This window comes from Plecotus auritus, assembly GCF_963455305.1.
Source record: "Plecotus auritus genome assembly, chromosome: 12".
Taxonomy (NCBI): Eukaryota; Metazoa; Chordata; class Mammalia; order Chiroptera; family Vespertilionidae; genus Plecotus; species Plecotus auritus.
In genome coordinates, this window is record NC_137778.1 from 36,245,622 (window position 1) to 36,266,422 (window position 20,801).

General features: G+C 45.2%; 1 protein-coding gene across 1 annotated transcript in view; it reads left to right on the forward strand.

The window, feature by feature from the left end:
- Window positions 1-16,994, forward strand: part of TSPAN2 (tetraspanin 2) — a 36,430-nt gene extending 19,436 nt beyond the window's left edge. Inside the window, exons 3-8 of the mRNA XM_080648132.1 lie at window positions 6,454-6,551; window positions 7,817-7,891; window positions 9,139-9,237; window positions 10,949-11,020; window positions 12,174-12,257; window positions 14,713-16,994. Coding sequence (XP_080504258.1) covers window positions 6,454-6,551; window positions 7,817-7,891; window positions 9,139-9,237; window positions 10,949-11,020; window positions 12,174-12,257; window positions 14,713-14,778 — 494 coding nt within the window. The 3' untranslated portion in view covers window positions 14,779-16,994. The remainder of the gene's footprint in view (window positions 1-6,453; window positions 6,552-7,816; window positions 7,892-9,138; window positions 9,238-10,948; window positions 11,021-12,173; window positions 12,258-14,712) is intronic.
- The last annotated feature ends 3,807 nt before the right edge of the window (window positions 16,995-20,801 follow it).

Sequence of the window (20,801 nt, forward strand, 5' to 3'; positions counted from 1 at the left end):
ACGGACGTATCTTTAAGGACCCTTTTCATTGCAAATCCCAGATACGACTCAAACTATCTTGAGCAAAGCAGAAATTTCTTGACTCACATAACAGAAGTCTGGGGTTAGCACTGGTCTCGGGGCCACAAGTGATGTAACTGAATCCAGTCTGTAGCCAGCTTTTAGCTCTGCTTTCCTTTGGCTCTACCTGGGCAGGTTTCCTCCCACAGGCAACAAAGTGGCTGCCCGCAGCTCCAGGTACATGTCCCCAGCGACCCTGGCAACAGAAGGCCAACCAAAGTCCTGAGCCCCCTCTCCTTGGCAGTCTTGGGCCCTGAGCCCCTTCCCAAGCCAGACAATGTGGCCAGCTGATCGGAATGGGCTGTTGGCGGAAGCCTGGGCTCCTCACCTGCCTGGGAGCTGAGGCATCCGCCCTCTCCGACCTCAGAGTCAAGGAGGTTGGTTTCTCTGATGGAGAAGATGAGGAAGTGAATTCTGGGTGAGAAACAGCCATCCACACTGCAGGGCCGGAATCCCTCTTGCTTATCCTTGGTGGCCTGGGGCAGGATGTGGGTTTGTCCACCCCCAGTTCTCCCTCGTCAGCCGCACCTTCCCTCTGCAAGTCAGCCCCGGAGTGGCTGCTGGTGGTGAAGACACCTGTGGTCAGTGCTCGAGGCTCAGGGAGCTGGGTTATCATAGAATCCTAGCACCAGCTGAACAAGGAAACGAAGGACCAGACGGGGAAGCAGCAGGGGCTGGTAATAGCCATGGTTCTCCAGCTCTTCATGGAGAGCTCAGCCCACAGCCAGGTCTGCTGACACCCAGGCCTGCCCTCGTTCCTGTGAAATCAGGGGCCCTTTCCCCGCTTCAAATACTCCTTATAATGTAAATCCATTGAGCAATATACATATTCATAGAAATCATGATGTCTTTCCTCAATAAATAATTTCCAAATAGGAAAGATCCCTGCTCTCTAGCAATAAAAGGAGAAGGAAAATATGCCAGGATACCATTTATGGATTTGCAGAGCAAAGAGTGTGAGGTTACAGGACTTTTAAAAGAAGCAGGCCCGGTTTTTGGAAAAGCACTTCATGTCACAGGTTACTGGTCTGTGTATTTTCTTTTCAGAATGGGTTCCAGAACAGCCAGCCCATTAAGCTCTTATCACCCCTTTGTTGAAGAGTGTTTGGGACAGGCTTGGCACAGTCAAGTGGCTCTTAAAGAAACAGGGCCTCACAGCTTCGAGTCCTCTAGACTAGAGAGACCTCGGGAAGACACGTGGTCTAGCTCCTTGCTTCTGGGCGGGCGACTGCCACACAGTGTAGGAGAAATCCTTCCATCTTGGGGGGATGCTTTTCTTCCTGGGATCCCTGGTCCTTCCTCCCTAGTGCTGGATAGAAGGTCCTTTCTTGGGATAAAGATCTGGACCAGACCTCGCTGCCAGGATCCAGCCTGAGGGGCGTGCACCAGGGTCATGAGGGAATGAGGACAGGGAGTGCCGCCTGCTGCCTCTTCTCAAGGACCTGGGAGTCCAGGCCCAGGCCTGGCAGCCAATCCCGGTGCCTGTGCCCACCGGTGCCAACGTGGAGAAAGAATCTGGCGTCAAGAACGGCTGGAGTGACCTGGTGTTTCCTAGACCCTCTCCAGTTCGTCTTTCAGTGAACGCGGGAGGAGCCCCAGTGCCTTCCCAATCCCACTGCTGCCCCTCTGGCTTGCTGTCAGTCCGTGTCTGGGGCTGCCTCTCGGAGGGACAGACCCCTCAGGGCCCAGGATTCTCCTGGGGATCAGGCCCCGCGACCTGAAGGCTGCAGAGACTGTGTGCTCGAGCACATGAAGTCATGTCTGAGTCGAGGACGCTCGCAGGTTGGCTGCACGGAGGGGTTGCCCACACAAACAGCAGCCGCTGGGCCCTCCAGGATCCCTGTCGAATTCCACTGCGGAGCCTGGCTTGGGTGGCGGCTGGATGTGTACTGACAGCGTTCCAGGCTCCCTGCTGAGGGGCTGGCTTGCCTTTTAAACACTCTGACTCACTCTGGTCGTTCTTTTTTTTTCACTTCTGGGTTCTCAGTTGTACCCAAGAGTCATGGAAGCTGCATAATAGAGATGGGCTGTAGCTGACGTGGTTGAGACAATTTCTCCAAAGCATCTTGACAAGAGAGAGTGGGTCATTATGGCCATATTGCAGGTAACAAAACTGAGGAACAAGGGGCTTTACCGAAAGCCGGTTGGCAGCCCTGGATCACTGGCTCCCAGCGCTGTACTTTTTCAGGAAAACCCACAAATAATAAGAGCAGCACCCCGCCTCCCCCCCCACACCCCCCGCAAAGTAGTTTTCTCAAGAAAGAAGAAAAAGAACCCTCCTGCACTTACAAATTGCAAAATTAACGGATTTCGAGCCAAGGGAGTCCCCGTTCTGAGTCCCTATTGGCAGGAGTTCGGGCGTGCACTGGGAGCTGAGCCCTGGCTCAGGCCAGGTTGGCCCCTCGCTAGCTGTGCACTCGGAGGGAAATCACTTGCCTTCTCTGAGCCTCAGATTCCTCAGCTGTGCAACATAAATACTTCATAGGGCCGTGTGAGTAGATGATTTAACAGATGTAATACCTGACGTGTCATGAGCCCTGAATAAATATTTGCTGTGGTTATTACTGGAATGAGGGAAGGCTGAGGAGCGAGCCGGGACGCATAAGAGAACACAGGACGAAAGGATGAAGGAGGGGTTAGACGCCAGGTAGTCAGAACGGGCGAGTGGCTGATGGCACTGCTTGTCTTCTCGGGCGGCGCTGCCCAGGCCCAACCTCTGGGAAGTGGGCTGAATGACTGTGACTGACACGTTAGAACAGTGCTCAGTAACTGATGGCTGCTGTTCCTTAGAGAGAACCCACGACCTCACCTTCCCATGAACTAAGTCCCGATATTCCAGACACACCTATAATTATGTGCGTCCAGGGCAAGCTGGGAGAGAGGGAGGGAGAGTTGCAGAGGCATAGGAAAATATTTTTAGCCGAAAAATAGTCATTAGCCGGGTATGAAAACCATCTGCTGCCACAAGGCCACTGTAATTGATGACCGTGCCACGCACCATCCAGTCCCTAAGGGGGGGCAGCCATTGTAAAGCCAGTGGACGGACGCAGACAGGGCTTTGAGGAGGGCGCCGTGTCTCCTCTCCGTGTTAACTGAAAAGAAGAATCTGAAACCTAAGAAACAAGTGAGGGTGTGGTCAGGGCATTTCTGGCAGCGTGTCACCTGGGGCTCACGGCATCTCGAGGCCCAGCTGTGCTAAAAATGCCATTTCAAAGTGGTTTCTCTTCTTTCCAAGTCCAGGGAAATAGGCCTCGGGAAGGCTGGGGAATTGGGAAATAGGTCAGACACTTGTCACACAGGCTGCTGTGGGAGGGAGAGGGCTCTGCAGAAACCATCTTGGAATTAAAATGTGACAATTAATGTATTCATTCAACAGCTATTTTTGGAGCCAGATCAGAAGAGGATAAGGTAGCCTGGGAAGCCACAGTGGTGTGCTGAGCATTAACAACTCCATCTGGAGCTGAATTCAGCAGGCCCAGGGGGCCTTGCCACTTGTTGAGTTTTCTTCCGATCTTCCCTTCAGCTCCAGCAAGCAGGGCTCATTGGCGTTGGGCAAGGCATGGGCCCGGTACACACAGGGGTTTGCTGAGGAGCGGCCTCAGGGACGAGCTGCTGGGGCCGCATCAGGGTGTTTTGCTGTGAGATCTGGGACTCTGACAGCCCAAGAATGGGGTATTGTACAAATAAGCACGTTTTCTCAGGGAGCTCATGATTTCAGAAGGGCAAGGACTCTGCCCAGGGCACGGAGCGAGCTTGTTTCCAGTGGGGGCAGCTCTGTCCTCCTCAGGCCCTGGGCCTCTGTCTACTGCACTGGGGCCTTTTCTCAGGGTACGCAGCCGTGTCCTCAGCTACTTGACCTTGGGAGAGCCCAGCCCTGTGTGGCTTCTTGGACATCTGCTGAGATGTTTTTCCAGCGTGTGTCTCTTAAGTCACGATGAGTGATGGCAGGCAGCCAGTACAGGACTTCAGGTCTGGTTTGCTCTCTCTTAATCTTCACCCCCAGCAACACTGACGGAGATTTCTGCCGTGCGCGAAGCATATTCTAGGTCAGATGAATAAGGTTTGTCTGTGGACTTACAATCTACAGAGAAAGACACACGTGAGAACCTGCAAATGCACAAGATGAAAAAAAGAGCAGGCGGGGTTAGAGCCCAGCGAATTCCCATGTGGCTGGAGTGCAAGATGGATAAGGATCGGGGCAGGGGGCCTCGGCTGTGGCCCCAAGCAGAACCTGTGGACTGTGTATTGCAGTGGGGAGGCAATGAGCGGTTGTAAGCAGGAAACGGATACAATGAGGTGGTCCGCCCATGAGACATTCTGGGAGGAAACTGACTAGGCGGTGTGGTTGCTGCCCTGACGCCTGGGAACCTTCTCCAGGCCTGTGTGTCCTGCCTGGAGCCCTCTGGCTCCCCGACCCCGTGAGTAAAAGAGAAATGTAACACTTGTCTTACCTGTGGGGGTGTTGTGAGGAGTCAATGAAATGATAGAAACGAAAAGAGCTTTGAAACTTAAATTTTTAAAAACAATAAGGTGTTTAGGCAGTGGGACCAACAATAGTGTTACCAGTATTTAAATATGGAATCATTTCTCTCGTTATCACATCCATCCCCCAGGCAATCACTCCTTTAGAGGGAAGGAGGAAGTGGCAAAGCGCCCAGGACTGCAGAGCCAGGGCTTCCCACCTTTTCCCAGAAAATGGCCCGAGAACAGTCCGTGCCTGGCAGGAAGCAGAGCAGCCCAGCCACGGCTCCCTCCGTGTCGGGGAGCAGATGGCTCAGTGCCCACAAACCGCCGTCAGCACCCAGAGGGGCCCCCGGAGGGACCCTGCGGGCCAGGCTCAGGGTTTCCCCATGGGTGTGGCACCCAGCTCCCCACCCTTGCTATGAATGGGAGTGGTTTCCAGGTGACTCATATGAATAAAATGCAAAAAAAATAACAGCGGTGATCGGCATTTTTCTAAGCGAGTCAAGTGCCAGGCCTTGTATTGTGTTCTAACTTATCTCAGAATCAGAGGAGGAAATCAGCAAAGACTTGGCTTCGTTTCTCTCAGAACGAGAACGTCTCTGCCCTTTTCTTTCCCTGTGAGAACAACCGTTCCTGTGGCCCGACTTCGGCAGTCAGTGGAATTCCCGCTGAATTGAGGCTGCTATTATGCTGCAGAGGCAGGGTAGGAAAATGGCCACGAGATGGATATTTTTATCCCAGCTCGATGATCTCAGGCAAATTGCTTAACCTTGTGGAGCCCAGTTCCTCTGTCTAAAAAAAATGGAGATAATAATGGTATCTGCTCCGTGAAGATTAAATGAATAAATCTGTGCTAGGTGCACAGAACAGTGCCTGGAGAAAATGGCCCTTAGTAAAGGTGGCTAATGCTATGCAGTATTAATAGCAGCATTATTTGCTGTGTCTGACCTTCTCACCTCCTCAGTGGCTGTTCCTGTAACACCGCCTCCCACAGGGCCAGTGTGTACGGCGTTGCCCTCCAAAGTTTAAAACTCACACAAAACCTATTGCCTTATCGCCGTGTCCTCCCTCCTCTCCTTAACCAAAGCCCCCTCTTGCGTCCCATCCTCTCCCCGCTTCCCCATCTGTGCCTGGGCAGATCTCAGCCCCCTTTCCCTCCCAGACACCGTGTCCTCATGGCCTCCCAGGAGATGGAGACAGCCGTTAATTCCACAGTCCCAGGAGCAGCCGGGGGCTCCTAGGATGGTGTGGATGGGGTCCCCGCTCTGGTACTGACTCCTCACTGCTTCTGACTCGATGTCATCAATTTCACACCAATGGTAGCAACACCCACTCTCCAGGGCTGATGGGAATCTGAAAGATGGGGTGCCTGGCATACAGGAGGCCTGTGGGATGATTGAGAGCACGGGCAGCGGGCCGAAACCGGTTAGGCTCAGTGGATAGAGCTTCGGCCTGCGGACTGAAGGGTCCCGGGTTCGATACCGGTCAAGGGCATGTACCTTGGTTGCCGGCACATCCCCAGTGGGAGGTGTGCAGGAGGCAGCTGATCAATGTTTCTCTCTCATCGATGTTTCTAGCTCTCTATCCCTCTCCCTTCCTCTCTGTAAAATATCCATAAAATATATTTTTTAAAAAAAGAGAGAGAGAGCAGGGGCAGTGGAGATGGGACAGACCCAGCTGCCACCCCTTGCCGAGCAGGTCCCCTCACCTCGGTAAGCTCGGCTTTCTTTGCTCCTGGGGGACAATAGGCACCCTACCTCTCAAGATCCTTGTGCCGCTTAAATCAGGTGAGTGAAGACTCAGCAAGCTTTCCACAAGCGTCGCCCACTGTATCAATAACAGCGTGTCCTGCCCTGCAGCCACTGGAGCAGTGGGGCAGGGCCGTGCAGGAAGCACGTGCTGGGATCAGCGTCCCCCCTCTTCCCACAGGGCTCTACGTGCTGGTGGGAGCAGGGGCCCTGATGATGGCCGTGGGCTTCTTCGGGTGCTGCGGAGCCATGCGGGAGTCACAGTGCGTGCTCGGATCTGTAAGTGGGCGCCAGAGGGGAGAGGGGAGGGAACGGATCTGAAGGGAGCCCCACGTCTGGCCTCCAAGCCAGCTCTTTCCCTGACCCGCTGAGACCTTGGCAGTCACCCCTTCCCTGAGTCTTGTTCCTCCATCGCTTGCGTAAGAACAATATTATCTTTGTCCTGGACTCAAATGGAAAGTCTGGGGGAGGGGGGAAATGAGGTCATTAGTGTATAGGTGTTTGGGGAGGAAAAGTGTCTGGTAATTAAAAGGGGCAATTATGATTGTTCTTTAAAAAAAAAATACTGTTTCATAGCGAGTGAGGCAGCTAACAGGTTCCGATAGCCAGGGAAAGGCTGTTATCTACAGGAAAAGCATTGCCATTGAGAGCAATACCTTCACCAGACACCCCTCTTGTGGCTCATTTTAACAAGCAGCCTGTGTCTTTTTAAAACTGGAATAATTGCTGTTAACTGCTATGCGGCCAATGCCAGCGTGGCCTAAGAGAAGCAAGGAGAAGGAAGAAGTCAGGCGGGAAGAGAAGTGTTTCTATTTCTCCACAAGCAGGTGTGTTAGGCCGCTTGTCCTTGCTCATTGCAGCCGCTGACTTTGGCGACGTAAAATGTCTAAGTCACTTCCTTGCCCTCCATTCTCTCTCTTTCCCCTGCCGAGCATCTCTCTGTCTTGTTCATCACTGAGCTTCGTTAGATCAGAGCAGACCCAATAGGCGGGAACGGAAACCTGTCCAGGGCACCCCCACCTCCGCTGGCACCTCCTCAAAGAAGCTTCCAGACTGCACAGTCTCAGGTCACACCTTCCCCAAAGCCAGGCCCCACCAGTCCCTCTCTACCGCCTCTCTGATGTGTTCACAGAACCTCTTTTGTCCACTAAGTGCTCACACAGGTGGTGGGATCTCTCTTTGGCTATCTGAAATGATCTTACTCAACTTTTATTGCTTTACTCATTGATCATATCTTCTCCTTTCTAATATGAGGTCCAGGGTAGCAGAGGCATGAGGATCTTAGTTATGCACCACTGCACACCCAGCACCAAGGACAGTGCCTGGCACAGAATAAATGCTCAATAAACAATTGCTCCATGAATGAACGAATGAACGAATGAATGAACGAATGAACTACAAGGACAATAAGGAACAAATGCTTCCTGCTAGATCCATTCAAAGTAATAACCTTGCCTAATGGTTTTCAAGTGGAACTAGAATCAAAGAAGCTAGACACATTGAAAAGTTACTGCATTAGTGAAGTTAGTATCTTCTCTTTGCAGTTTTTCACCTGCCTGCTGGTGATATTTGCTGCTGAAGTAACCACTGGCGTGTTTGCTTTCATAGGCAAGGATGTAGTAAGTAAAACCGACTTACATTTTTTTTTTCATGATGGTTAAAGTGTTCTCGTTATGGCAAAGGAAATGAGGACAGCGATACCCACAGTGATATTGCAAAACCAAATAATCCCCACAAATACCATTTACGCAGAACTGTTTAACCTGGAAATGCTGTTTGGAACTGAGCATACGAGTGTGCGGCACACGCGTGCACACGTTTTTCTGGGGAGATAGTTCATAGCTTTCATTAGATTCATAAAGGGGTCTATGATCTTTTTTAAAGGATCGCTAGTATGAGATTATCCTGTTTGAAATGGAATAGAGGTCAGATTGCAGACATGAGGAAGAGGGTTCGGGGAGAACGTGCATTCTCATCCCTTGTGACCACCATTTGTCCTTAGGGCTTGGCCTGGACAGGGACGAGGACACCCTCAAAAACTAACGCTGACCTCTGAGCCAGTGAGGCCAGTTTATTTAGATTTGTGCTTAGACTGTAAGTGCCAGAACAGGCCATCGGGAGCACCCACAGAGGAAGTGGCCTTTTCGGAGATTAAAACACACTGTGGTAAAGAGAGGAGTGAAAAGGGACAGGAGCAAGAATGGAATCTTAAGTTTACTATATTTCACATAAACTCACACGCTGTCGCTATGGTGTTTATGAAATTACTTTAGATTTTAAAAAATGGTAAACATGTGTTATAAGTAAACATCACTTTGTTTGGAATTTTCCTAAGATAGCTGGTTATATTAGTAGGTAAAGGAATTGGTCTTATGATTTTTTGAGATTTCTGTGGATTTGGAATCCCAGGCTTTTATACTAGAAAAATTGTTCTCTGCATTTTATGTGCTATTTGAATGCTGAAACAGTTTTCCCTGGTCATAAACCTTTGAAACCATGTCATGAAAAGATTTGAGAACTTTTAACCAGTGGGGTACCAAGCAGCATCACAATCACCTGGGCGGCCTGAAGGCTGGCATCAGTTGATGCTGATGTCCATTCAGGTTCAAGACCCTCCACTGTAAGAAATCTTTCTAGTCTATGAAAATTATTCTTGGTTAGTCTATCCTTCCACCTTCAAATGTTGCTTAGAAACTCCAGAACCTATCATCTGTTCCATATATGCAGAATTATCTTAAAAAATACAGATAAACATATGGAAAGGTCGTATTTTTGAAGGGCAAGGAAGAGGGGGTATTCCTTGATGAAAGGAGAATGTTTGAAACTTCCCACTCACCATCCCCTCGGTTTTCCTGGCATTTTTCAGGCTATCCGACATGTTCAGACCATGTATGAAGAGGCTTATAACGATTACCTTAAAGACAGGGGAAGGGGAAATGGGACTCTCATTACCTTCCACTCAGCAGTAAGTAACTTTACTTCTTCCTTAAAATCGCATCTTCTAAAGATGACGTGCGAGCCAGGTTCTCTCTGATCACCTGGATTAAAAATAAGATGCATGTGATATTGCATATGTTTTATAAATTACATGTTATAATATATATGTGTATATATACATATGTGTACATGTATTTCTATGTGCATATATATATATATATATATATATATATATATATACACAAATATATACATATACTAATAGTGTAAGTTTACTATTGGAAAGCATCCATAAAGAATTTTCCTATATTTAGAGTTTCTTACTAAATATTTCCTCATGCTATTTTCCCAACCTAAAGAGATGTTCAGGAATTCATATCATAGTATATACATTATTTGCATATTTATTCATTATTTGCCATGATATTTAAGCAAGCAGCTTTAATTCACAAAGACTGGCAAATATAATAGCAAAAAACTATTTTTTTATGTTTTCCCGAGTTGTTGTAGATTTTATTTGGCTTTTATATAGTGGGTTCTACTATATAATTAGGTTGTATAAGCCTAATTTTTAAAACACTTAGAAAGAAATAAAACTCTCATTTTGTTAAATTTCAATCAATCAATAAATAAAAGTAAATCCAAAGAGGCCAAGTGCAGCAGCAACACTGTATTTCTGCCCTCGTGGGAGCCAAGGTCACATGCATAGAATCCGGAAGAGGAAGAGGCCCAACACCAAGTTCATGAGAGGAAGTCAGGTCATGTGCCCCAAAGAGACAAAAGAGCACAAATAAGAATGCCCCGAGAGCAGCCCAAACACACATCAGCTTCTCTCCAAGGGTGGCATTGTGGTGTAACAGAGACAACCATGACCTTCAAGTCAGAAAAGGTCATTCTTAGCTGCAGCTCAGCCTCTGGACAGCTTTGTGACCTTGAGTAAGTTCCTTGCCTCCCTGATACTCGGCTCCCTCGTTTGTAAACTAAAGGGGCACCTGACACAGCAGGTTCCTTTTCTCCTGGAAGACCTGCCTCCGGGCCCAGCTCGGGGCCACATGCAGTCATGAGGGGAGGCTTACAGAGTCCGTTTGACCTCCTAACCTCTGTAACCCAGAGAGGAAGCGATGCCTCTGGGCCAGGCGTTTTTAGGTAGCCCAGTTCTTGTCTGTCATGGGGACGTCCTGGAAGGTGCCAAGCATTTATCCTGTTCAGCCTCTCCTCCCCGAGGACCTGCCTGCACACAGGTTCCTTTGTCTTTGAAGGGCCAGCCCCAGGGCAGGACACCCGTTTGCTGGCCAGTCTTCAAGCCCTGATCGTTTAACCCCTGGAGTTTACTGTGGCCATTCTTCTGCTCCGTCCCAGACTGTCCCCAGTTAATGAGCCCTTCCCAAAGCTCGTAAAACTTCAGCTGCTCCGCAGGTTAAATTACCCCCAGGCTGAGAGAAAAAAATCTAAAGGCCCACCTCCTGTGTAAAAAACGGCAGTTCACACAGACACTGAAATTAACTTCTTGCCCTGTTTGGGTTGTCTTGAGTCACTTCCCATCATAAAACTCAGCCAACTTTGGAGAAGTCACTCTCTTGTTCTGCCTGCACAATTATGTGACTCCGCTCTCTTTCCAGGGGGCGGTGGCTGGGCCTGCAGCTGCTGTGCTGCTGCCCCAACCCAGTCCTTAGCAATGGTGCCCACAGTGCAGCTTCTGCTCCCCGCTCCCGGTCCTAAAAGCTCTTTTCTGACTCTAGTTTCAGTGCTGCGGAAAAGAGAGTTCTGAACCGGTCCAACCCACATGCCCAAAGGAGCTTCTAGGACCCAAGGTAAGCTTGTCCAGCAGGGTCCTCTCCTGCCTGGAGTGTAAGATGCTCTCTGCCTCTCGGTGGAGACTGTCATTCTAGGAGGCCCTGTCCCTGTGCCTTCCGGGCCTGGCAAGGCTTTATTCTTTGTAACCTAAGGGGAGCAGGGCTGAGTGCCAGTCTCCCGCGACCCTGGGGAAAGATGCAGATGCTCTGGCGTTAATTAAGCTCACCAGGGCCCTAGCCCAGCCTTGGGCAAACTATGGCCCGCGGGCCGGATCCGGCTGTTCTATCCGGTTCTCTTGCTCTCCCCTCCGCTCCTTTACTTTGAATTTATATTAGTTCACACAAACACTCCATCCATGCTTTTGTTCCGGCCCTCCGGTCCAGTTTAAGAACCCATTGTGGCCCTTGAGTCAAAAAGTTTGCCCACCCCTGACCTAGCCAGTTTGGCTCAGTGGATAGAGTGTTGGCCCGTGGACTGAAGGGTCCCAGGTTTGATTCCTGTCAAGGGCACGTACCTCAGTTGCAGGCTCGATCCCCAGCCCTGAGTATGTGCAGGAGGCAATCAAATTGATGTGTCTCTCTCACATGGATGTGTCTCTCTCCCTCCCTTCCACTCTCTCTAAAAATCAATGGAAAAGTGTCTGCGGGTGAGGATTAACAACAACAACAACAATTAAGCTCGCCAGGGCCAGAGGTGCCCACCCAAGGTGCTGCCCTCGCCTCTGCGTGGGAGGCACCGCGCTGCTACATGCTTCACTGCTAAGTGGTGTGTGCAGAACTATGCCAGCTTCTGAAAACTCCTTGAAAAACACGTGGTCCCTTTCACGCTGTACACGCTACCTGCCCTTCAGTCACTGAGTAGCCCTTCAGTTATCAGATTGACCGTCACCGTGTCACAGTACTTGTGTTCAAGTCACCCTTATTTTACTCAATAATGGCCCCAAATAGCAAGAGTAGTGATGGTGGCAATTCAGATATGCCGAAGAGAAACTGTAAAGTGCTTCCTCTAAGTGCAAAGGGATGTATGTGTAGGGGAAAACATAGAATATAAGGGTTTGGTACTGTCTGCGGTTTCGGGCTTCCACTGGGGGTCTTGGGGTGTATCCCTCATGGATAAGGGGGGACTGCTGTGCCATCAGTTGTTATTCCTGACTCTTTTTTTCCACAACAGAACTGCATTGATGAAATCGAGACCATAATCAGTGCTAAGCTCCAGCTCATCGGAATTGTCGGTATTGGAATTGCAGGTCTCACGGTGAGAAAGTGCCAGAACATACCTCCTTGCCCTCTAAGAAGCCTTGTACCTTTGCATCTTATTTCTCTTCAAGTGTGATGGCAGTATCTTAGGAGAGATGTCTTCTAAAAGACAAAGACATTTGTTGACAGGACATCTATGAACGAAGCTAATTAAATACATTAACACTAAGTTCTCTAAAATATGATACAAATACCATAACCTAATGTTGACCTTGAGTTTATCATTGTAATAACTTCCCATTTTAAAGCCACCACGCCTAAATTAGACAAGTGATTTTTAATTCCTGGTCTTTTCCTACTATTAGAAATTCACAATAACATCAGGTCAACCCCTCTCATCTGTGATTCGCAGAGTCAGCACAGTGTGGTGATTAACAGTGTGAGCTTTGGCATCGCACTGTCTGGCTTCAGCTCCTAGATTCACTACCTATAAGCCCTTGGGAATCACGGGAAAGTTTCTTAATTTCTCTAGGCCTCAAGTCCCTCACCTGAAAAGAAAGATTTTAATTTTCTGATCTCATAAGATTGTTGTGAAGATTAAGTGGGATAATACATACGGAGTATTATTAGAAATTAATTTGTATAGTGTCTGGAACATAGCACTCAATAAATGCTGGCTCTTTATACAGTCTGTGTGTTCCCACACCCAGAATCCAGGTGAAGGGAACAGCGTTACGTGCAAGCGTGGGGCGTAGTGCCTCCAGGCACCTGCAGGTGGCTCGGTACTTCTAAAGTACAAAAGAAGAGTGTGCAAGGATTGAGAGGGACAGAAGGGCATGGTAGGAATAGCAAGCAAGAGATGATAAGGAGAGGGTCTGAGGGTCTACATAATTGAAGTCTTTGTGTGTCCTTTTCAGAGGTTGGTAGAAAGAGGGGATCCACCAGGGTTAGAAGGACCTGTGATGATAAAGTTGAAGGGAAGCAAGACTGGAGTCAGGTGGGGCCAGTAAAGAGGTGATTTCCATTGTCTGGGGATCAAGTGCTAATAGCTAATGCGAAGGTGGTACAAACCCTCTAACCCTCTATTGCAAAGAAATCAATGAATTGACAGTTCTCAGGGGACACACAAGCATCTTTTCTCTTTTCTGCATTTAGAGTGGGGCAGTGGGTGAATATACTATGCTGAGGATCTATCAGTCCAGAAACACCTCTTCGGCCTCCCCCACCTGCTCTGGGGCTAGCCTGATTACCATTCTGAGGCGGAATATTTCAAAACATTCTGTATAATAGAAGTATCAGATAGACCCTTTTCACAATTCTACAATCTCTATGAATCAGCATCTGTGAGTCACCCCTGACTCAGGCCAAGGCTGGTAAAGTTTCTTTCTGGGGGTATCTCTTTAGAGTACAGCCCACGTGATGTAGGGGTTGTGTCCAACCTCACAACCATAGTCCAGGGGGAATGCCCTCTGTTGGCCATCTTGAATCAATACACTGAGAGTCTCCTTTCGTTCTTTCTTCCTAAGGTAAGAGTTGCACAGTGTAGTCAGTTAACCAAATGTCCATTAGGTGTCTCCCCTGCCACGCACTGGAACCGAGTTCTGTCAGCCAGAAGCTTGGAGCCCTGCCCCAGCTCCGAGGCCATTCCCTTACTTAAATCTACTCCCGCCTTTCTGAAATAACTGATAAACACGTCTTCTTTAACTTTGCATTTACAGATCCTAGTCTGATGTAGGTCAGGATTGAGGAGAGAACCAGAGAGTTGTGGTACTGGTTTCTTTAAACAAACACTGACAGTAGTTTATAAACATTGTACCCACCGAGCGCATTCCTCAGGCTCTGCAGAATTGTAGGGAAAATGATTGAGAACAAGGGGATCTTTTGGCATCCTTCTATTCAAACTGTATACGTGGCTACTGGTCTTGGCTTCTCCGAGAAGTATCCAAGATGTAGAAGACATCAGTAATACCATAGCTCAAACACCTTAGTTTATGCTTTGGCAAAACGATTGGGTTAAATAGTGAAGCATCATTTATACTTAAAAATGAACTGGAAATGAAGAGATGGTCCACTTTTTAATATGCTGTCACTGGTGCAAAAAATTGAAGCGTTTTCAACAATAGAAAACTATTTAGACCACAAGCATATTTAAACAACTAGTGATTATAAACACTTTTCAAAGTAAATATGTAAGAGATTAACCTGAAATATAAAATTCCCAAACCAGTAGTGTATTAGTCTTTTACAATTAAAAACTGTCCTACAGGCTAGAAATAGAACCCTTTTCTTAAAGAAAAGTCTTGCTATATTTTTAACAATAATAAAATAGGAATGCATTTTAAGCATAGTTAATATGGACATCTTTAACCAGTAGTCATAATTAAGTAAATACCATTTATAACCAGTAATTATTAGTTATGTTATGTTAACTTGAGCTGGACGCACAGTTTGCTGACCTTTGCATCAATTTTTATCATTTGAAAGTCATGAATAAGTGCTTCCTTCTGTTTCAGATCTTCGGCATGATATTCAGCATGGTCCTTTGCTGCGCGATACGAAACTCACGAGATGTGATATGAAGCTGCTTCTACGTGAAAATGTCAATCTGGAGCTTTCATATAAATGTCACGGGAGCTGTTCCTGGCTCATTTTTAATATTCAAAGGACATTAGGATCTAAAATAATTTGCTGTCGATTGTACATTTGCACATGTATGTATGCTTGGCTTGTACTGATTTACCCCTCGAGTGAATGCCTATGTATGTTGATTGAGAGCATGTTCGTGTGTGACCTATGTGCTTCCGGTATATGCATTATACAGAATGAAATCGGTTTGCTGGGAATTCTTGATTCTTGTTATATGGTGAAAGAAACAACCTGTTTAACTCACCAAAAGGTCAAAAGCTTTGAGAAACTTAAAAAACTTGGCTATGCATAAAAAGTAATAATGGATCGGTTTCTCAGAGTCTAGCCACAGAAAGTTAGGTACAGAGAATCCAGGGATTTCTAGTTAACAGAAGCAATAAGCTATGGGAATGGAGAGATCATAGTGTAGTGCTAAAATTGACTATGTCTGAGGAGAGTGTAAGGGTTCCTGGGATTTTTTTATATACATACTCTCCCCTGAATACAGTAAACCACAGTTTTAGAACTAAATACATCTGTAAAACTAAATATAGCATGGAAAATCTAATTTGAATAAGTCATACTTTCCTAGTATTTAAAAACCTCCCTCTGGAAAGAGTGGTCACACAGACAATCATGTGTCCTATAAAAGCAAGTGTTTTAAGGACTAAAAACAAAAACAAAAAAAGCTTTTAACTACTTTTTAAGAAAATATTTTTGTCCTCCTATAAAGATGTTTAAATATCGCTTTATTACTTTTTTTCTGACGCTGCTTTGAACTACTGCAACCCTCACATCCACAAAAAGGCTTTTATCTCCAGCTTGTATTTCTCCATATGCAAGGCTAGGAAGACTGAAGAGACCTGGCAGTTGGACATTGTGGGAAAGAGAATTTTTACTGGCACTGTATCTTTAAAATACCTCATAACTTCAGTTTACATATTTTCCTATTTTTCTTATTTATTCATCTAGATTTATTCATAGATTAAGAACTACAGTTTTCACCATTTAAAATGAATAAAACAAAATCCTAAGTCAAATATTATATCATGAGTGTCCTTGGCCAACCCAACATAAATAAAGCATCTTCTCCCGGTTGTGTGCACACAACAGAGACAACATAAGGAAAAGAAACATTTCCACACACAGCAGAAATCTGGTTAGTCCAACGCACATCCCCCATAAAAATAAAATCTTCATGTTCTTCGATGGTCTTGATGCTTCATTTTAAGAACATAAACCCAAATTTAGGATCTAAATTGATATATTTGTTCATTTTTAACAACTCGGTACAGTTAGTAAATAAATCCTAGAGGTTTTTTTAATTATTGCATTTTTTAAAGCCACCCAAAAGGGAAAGTACTGGGGACTTTGGAAATGCCCAAGTAAAGCTGTGCACGTGTGAGAAAACAAGTCTTTGGTGTGCTCTTCCAGGAAACTTTTCCAAACCATTTTAATGAGAAGGCTTAACCATCTGAAACTGTCTCCCATAGAGAACCCACTTCCTCTCTGCCATACTTACTACTGCTACTAGGCTTTTCTAGAAAAAAGTCAGTTTGGAAACAAGCTAAAAATTGAATTGCGCATAGATACTTTACTGTTTCTACCGCCAACAAAAATATTATTTAAGAAAATCAATTCATGAAATAACAGTTTATACCCCAGTCACTGAGAAATACAACCTTTTCAGCAGAGAACAAACAGTCCCTCTCTCTTGGTGGCTTCAGTTCATCTGTCTGCTTGAAGACAGGAAACAGGCCCAAGTGCACACTCAGGTTTCTTCCAGCTCAGACTCAGCTTGGATTCAACAAAAGGGAGTTTCATTGTATATCGGAATAACCAACCTTCAAAAAGACCACACCGGTTAAGAGTAGAGATATGTGCCATATATGATTAATGTGCCATATGTGATTAATATGTATCTCTTGAATATATATACGTATATAACTTGAATATATGTATACATGTGTATGTGTGTGCATGCATATACACATATGTGTACATATATGGACACACACATACATATATAAAAGTTTGATTATGTCTATTTACCTGAACTAATCTGAGGTCAGGCCCAAACATATTCTTAAGCGTCTGGTGCCAAAGCACTGAATTAAAACTTACTGAAATATTTTAAGTTATTTCCAATTAAATTTTCTATGTACTAGAATTGCTTGTTTGGTTTATCTTAAAATCCTATTAAATCTCTATACACACCTTCACACAACTTATCCAAAGGTCCAACTACCAGTCCACCCAAACAATGTGATGAGCAAAGGAAATAGTGGTGACCCTCAAGAGTGATAGCTGTTGGGAGCTGGACTTAAAGGCAACACCTAAGGACTTTCGTTGCATATAGTTATATTTCAATTAATATTGTTTCACCCAATTTACACCTTTTCCCCAGAATAGCTCCTTTGTTGTCCATGGTTTAATCTGTAAAATTGCACACTTGATACAGGGTCCAACGTGGTCCCCCATGCAGTCATCAATGGTAGTGGCTCTCCTTTCCCCTACGAAGAACGCTAATAGGTTTGCTTGGTGAGAAGGAGGCTTGTGGGAAGATGGCAGTGAAGGAGACAGCATATTTCCCTTCTGAAGTAGGTTTATCAAAGATTAAAAGAGGCCGGAACTGGTTTGGCTCGGTGGATAGAGCGTCGGCCTGCAGACTGAAGGGTCCCAGGTTCGATTCCGGTCAAGGGCATGTACCTTGGTTGCAGGCACATCCCCAGTGGGAGGTGTGCAGGAGGCAGCAGATCGATGTTTCTCTCCCATCGATGTTTCTAGCTCTCTATCCCTCTCCCTTCCTCTCTGTAAAATATCAATAAAATATATTTAAAAAAAAAAAAAAAGAAGTAATATACCAGAATGTTGCAAAGCATGCCCGGTCAGTGTGGCTCAGTGGTTGAGCATTGACCCATGAACAAGGAGGTCATGGTTTGATTCCTGGTCAGGGCATATGCCCAGGTTATGATCCCCAGTAGAGGGTGTGCAGGAGGCAGCTGATCAATGATTCTCTCTCATCATTGGTGTTTCTCTCCCTTTCCCTTCCTTGCTCTGAAATCAGTAAAAACATTTTTTAAAATCAAACAAAATGTGGCAAAGCAAAATCAGTGCTGATTTCATAATGTTTTTAGCTAATGTGCCAGAAACCCTTCCAAAGCTTTGGTAATTTTTTCTATATAATTTCTGTTGGCTTTACTTATATTAAATAAAAGATTTAAATTGAAAGAAGTAGCCAACAAAGTGCTTCATATACCTGGCAATTAATATTACTTATTGTTTTAATTATGTTGTCAGGGAGAGTTTTGTTAAATATAAATCAAACATACATAATCATGTAACTGAAGATACTTCTACAAATACCTATTTGAACACATTCATTTGCTTAATTAATGAGTAGCTTTCTATATATTTCTCAATTCTGCTTTAATTCAAAGGCTTGGTATTAATAGCCCCAGCCCAAGTTCCTGGGCCTGCTCTGCCTTCTAAGATGCAACCCACTCTAATGTTAGAATTATTTTCCTTTACTTTGTTTTTGGGCTACTATCTTGTACAGTTGGAAAAAACTATAACACTTATATGCTAAGATGAACAAGACAATCTCTACCCTCAAGAAGCTTAGAGTGGGAAAGAGCTGGCAAGTTTCCTTCTCATAAGGTAAGTGCTACGATGATCATTAACCCAAAGTCAACTCACTCAACCTTGGGGAGGAGAGTCATGGGAGAGAGGTTTCCTAAATTTTGAGATCTCTAAACTGAGTCCTGAAGAACTCCAAGAAGAGACAGGGATGTTAGGAAGGCAAACATGTCAGGAGGGAGGAAAGTAACAGAAGAAGTGACACAGGGTTGTTTTCAAAGATAAATACTAATTAACTGGATAAAAGAGTAGGTAAGAACCAACATTGAACGATAGTGCTAGAGAAGAAGCTACTTCAATAAAAGAAATGTTATTGCACTTAGACTTGCTGCTCAAAAAAAGAGAGAGAGGCAATTTCTATGTAAAAGAGAACTTTTATTACTTGAATTTCCTGTTATCAAGAAGCATATGCTGTTACCTGTCAATATATCCATGCTGGTACATTCTCTTACTCCTGAAGAGCTTGGCCATTAGCAAAGCAGATTGCTGCTGCACTCATCCCAAATCCATTTAGTTGTGAAAGAACTCTTTATATTTCATAGTCCAATGAGGAACAAAAGGGATTTTTTTAAAGCACTGATCTCAAACTTCCTCTGCCAAGAATTGACTCCTTTAAACTTTAGGTTGAATTTAAAGACCACTTCAGAAGATATTCCAAAGTTTCTATCTTTCTCTCATTACACAAGCAATGGTCCTTCAGTTTCCCATTTCTAAACTCTCTCTTCATTCTGTCTCTTAAATCCAAAGAATACCCTCCAAAACAGCATTTCCATATGTCCAAGATTCTGGATCCAGTTGAGGCAAATTGTTGGTCATTCCAATCCCTAAGCTCTCTCCTAGGAATTCTTTATCTTGGACAACTCCGCTTTCAAGTATAGTTTAATATAATTTGTGCACCTATTACAAATGGATTGTGCCTTCCATGGAAGGGAATAAGGTGTCTCTGATGTGCCTCGAGTTCTGTGGCCCATAATGGCACAGGCCCAGTGCACCCATTATGATGTCTAGCCTCCTCCCTTTGGATTGAGGAAACCCATTTAAGTAGAGTCTTCTGAGCTGGACTGTTTACAAGTGGCCTCCCTAAACGTCCCATTCTTTCCACAGTTAAGTTCTTGGAAAATATTTTTCAGATTCCATGAAAATCATATGTGATTGGTACCAGTTGGGTTTGAACATTAGGTTTTTTTTTTACTCGTTAATCAAATATCTGTATTTGATAGACAGTTTCCAGAGGGAATGTTATATAATCCTGCAGCTTTAAGTGTCTATGTGATCAAGTGACACAAGAACCCAAAGCTGTGAATTCGTATTTGGAGACCATGCTAAAATCAACTTCAGATATTAAGGTAAAAATAATTCACAAATTCCTGACTTTGTATATAAGTGTACAACCATCCCCTCCTCCATTGGAAGAGCATGGGCTTGGCACTAATCCACCTCCACCACCACTCCCCATGGGCACTGTCAGCAGGTAGGTATTTACAAGGTACCCAGCTGAATGCAACCAGAGACTGTGGAATATAGCAAAGCCAACTGGCCCTGCTAACGACCGATTTTCACCCTGATGGTAGTAGCAGTTTGGATGGAGAGAAATGGGCAGGTACGAGATAAATCATCTTTTTGAGGTCAAGTCTGCAGGGCACTAGATCTGCCTCACTTCACGCATCTAATTAAAACCAAACCCTCACGAAATAGTACCTACGGAAGGAAGAGAAACATAAACAGCCCCTTACCAAGCACGTTTGCCAGAAAACAGTGTTTCAATATTGATCAATATTTAGGTTAGAATTTAGGATGATTCTACTCTATTAAAATCCCTTAGCACTTTCCCCCAGTCCCTAAAGTCTTTCATAATCATATTAGGTTTTCATGACATCAAAAGCCAAAACAGTACAAGTTGCTTTTGGTATAAATGTTAGAAACTGTCTCTTATTACTTGGAAGACTACAAAGGATTTAGAAGTTCACATGTAAAATGATCGTGGCCTCTTTTCCAGGCTTTTGGGGTATAACTTTCATAAGTCAGTCAGCCCACAGGGAAATTAAATTAAATTAAAGAGAAGAGTTCTTCAAATAGAATGCACTGTTAATGCGTTTTGGTGACGTTTTATCCTGTGCATTTGAATGAGTAGGATAAAGTACCATACTGGAGATTTCACATATCCCACCTCCATTCCAGTCCTTTGGAAGTTGATATTAGCATGGTCTCCAAATATTAATCTGGGGCTTTGGGTTCTCATGTCACTTGATAACGTGGACACTTAAAGCTGCAGGATTATAACATCCCCTCTGATAACTGTATATCGAATACAGATGTTTGATTAATGAGTAAAGAATCT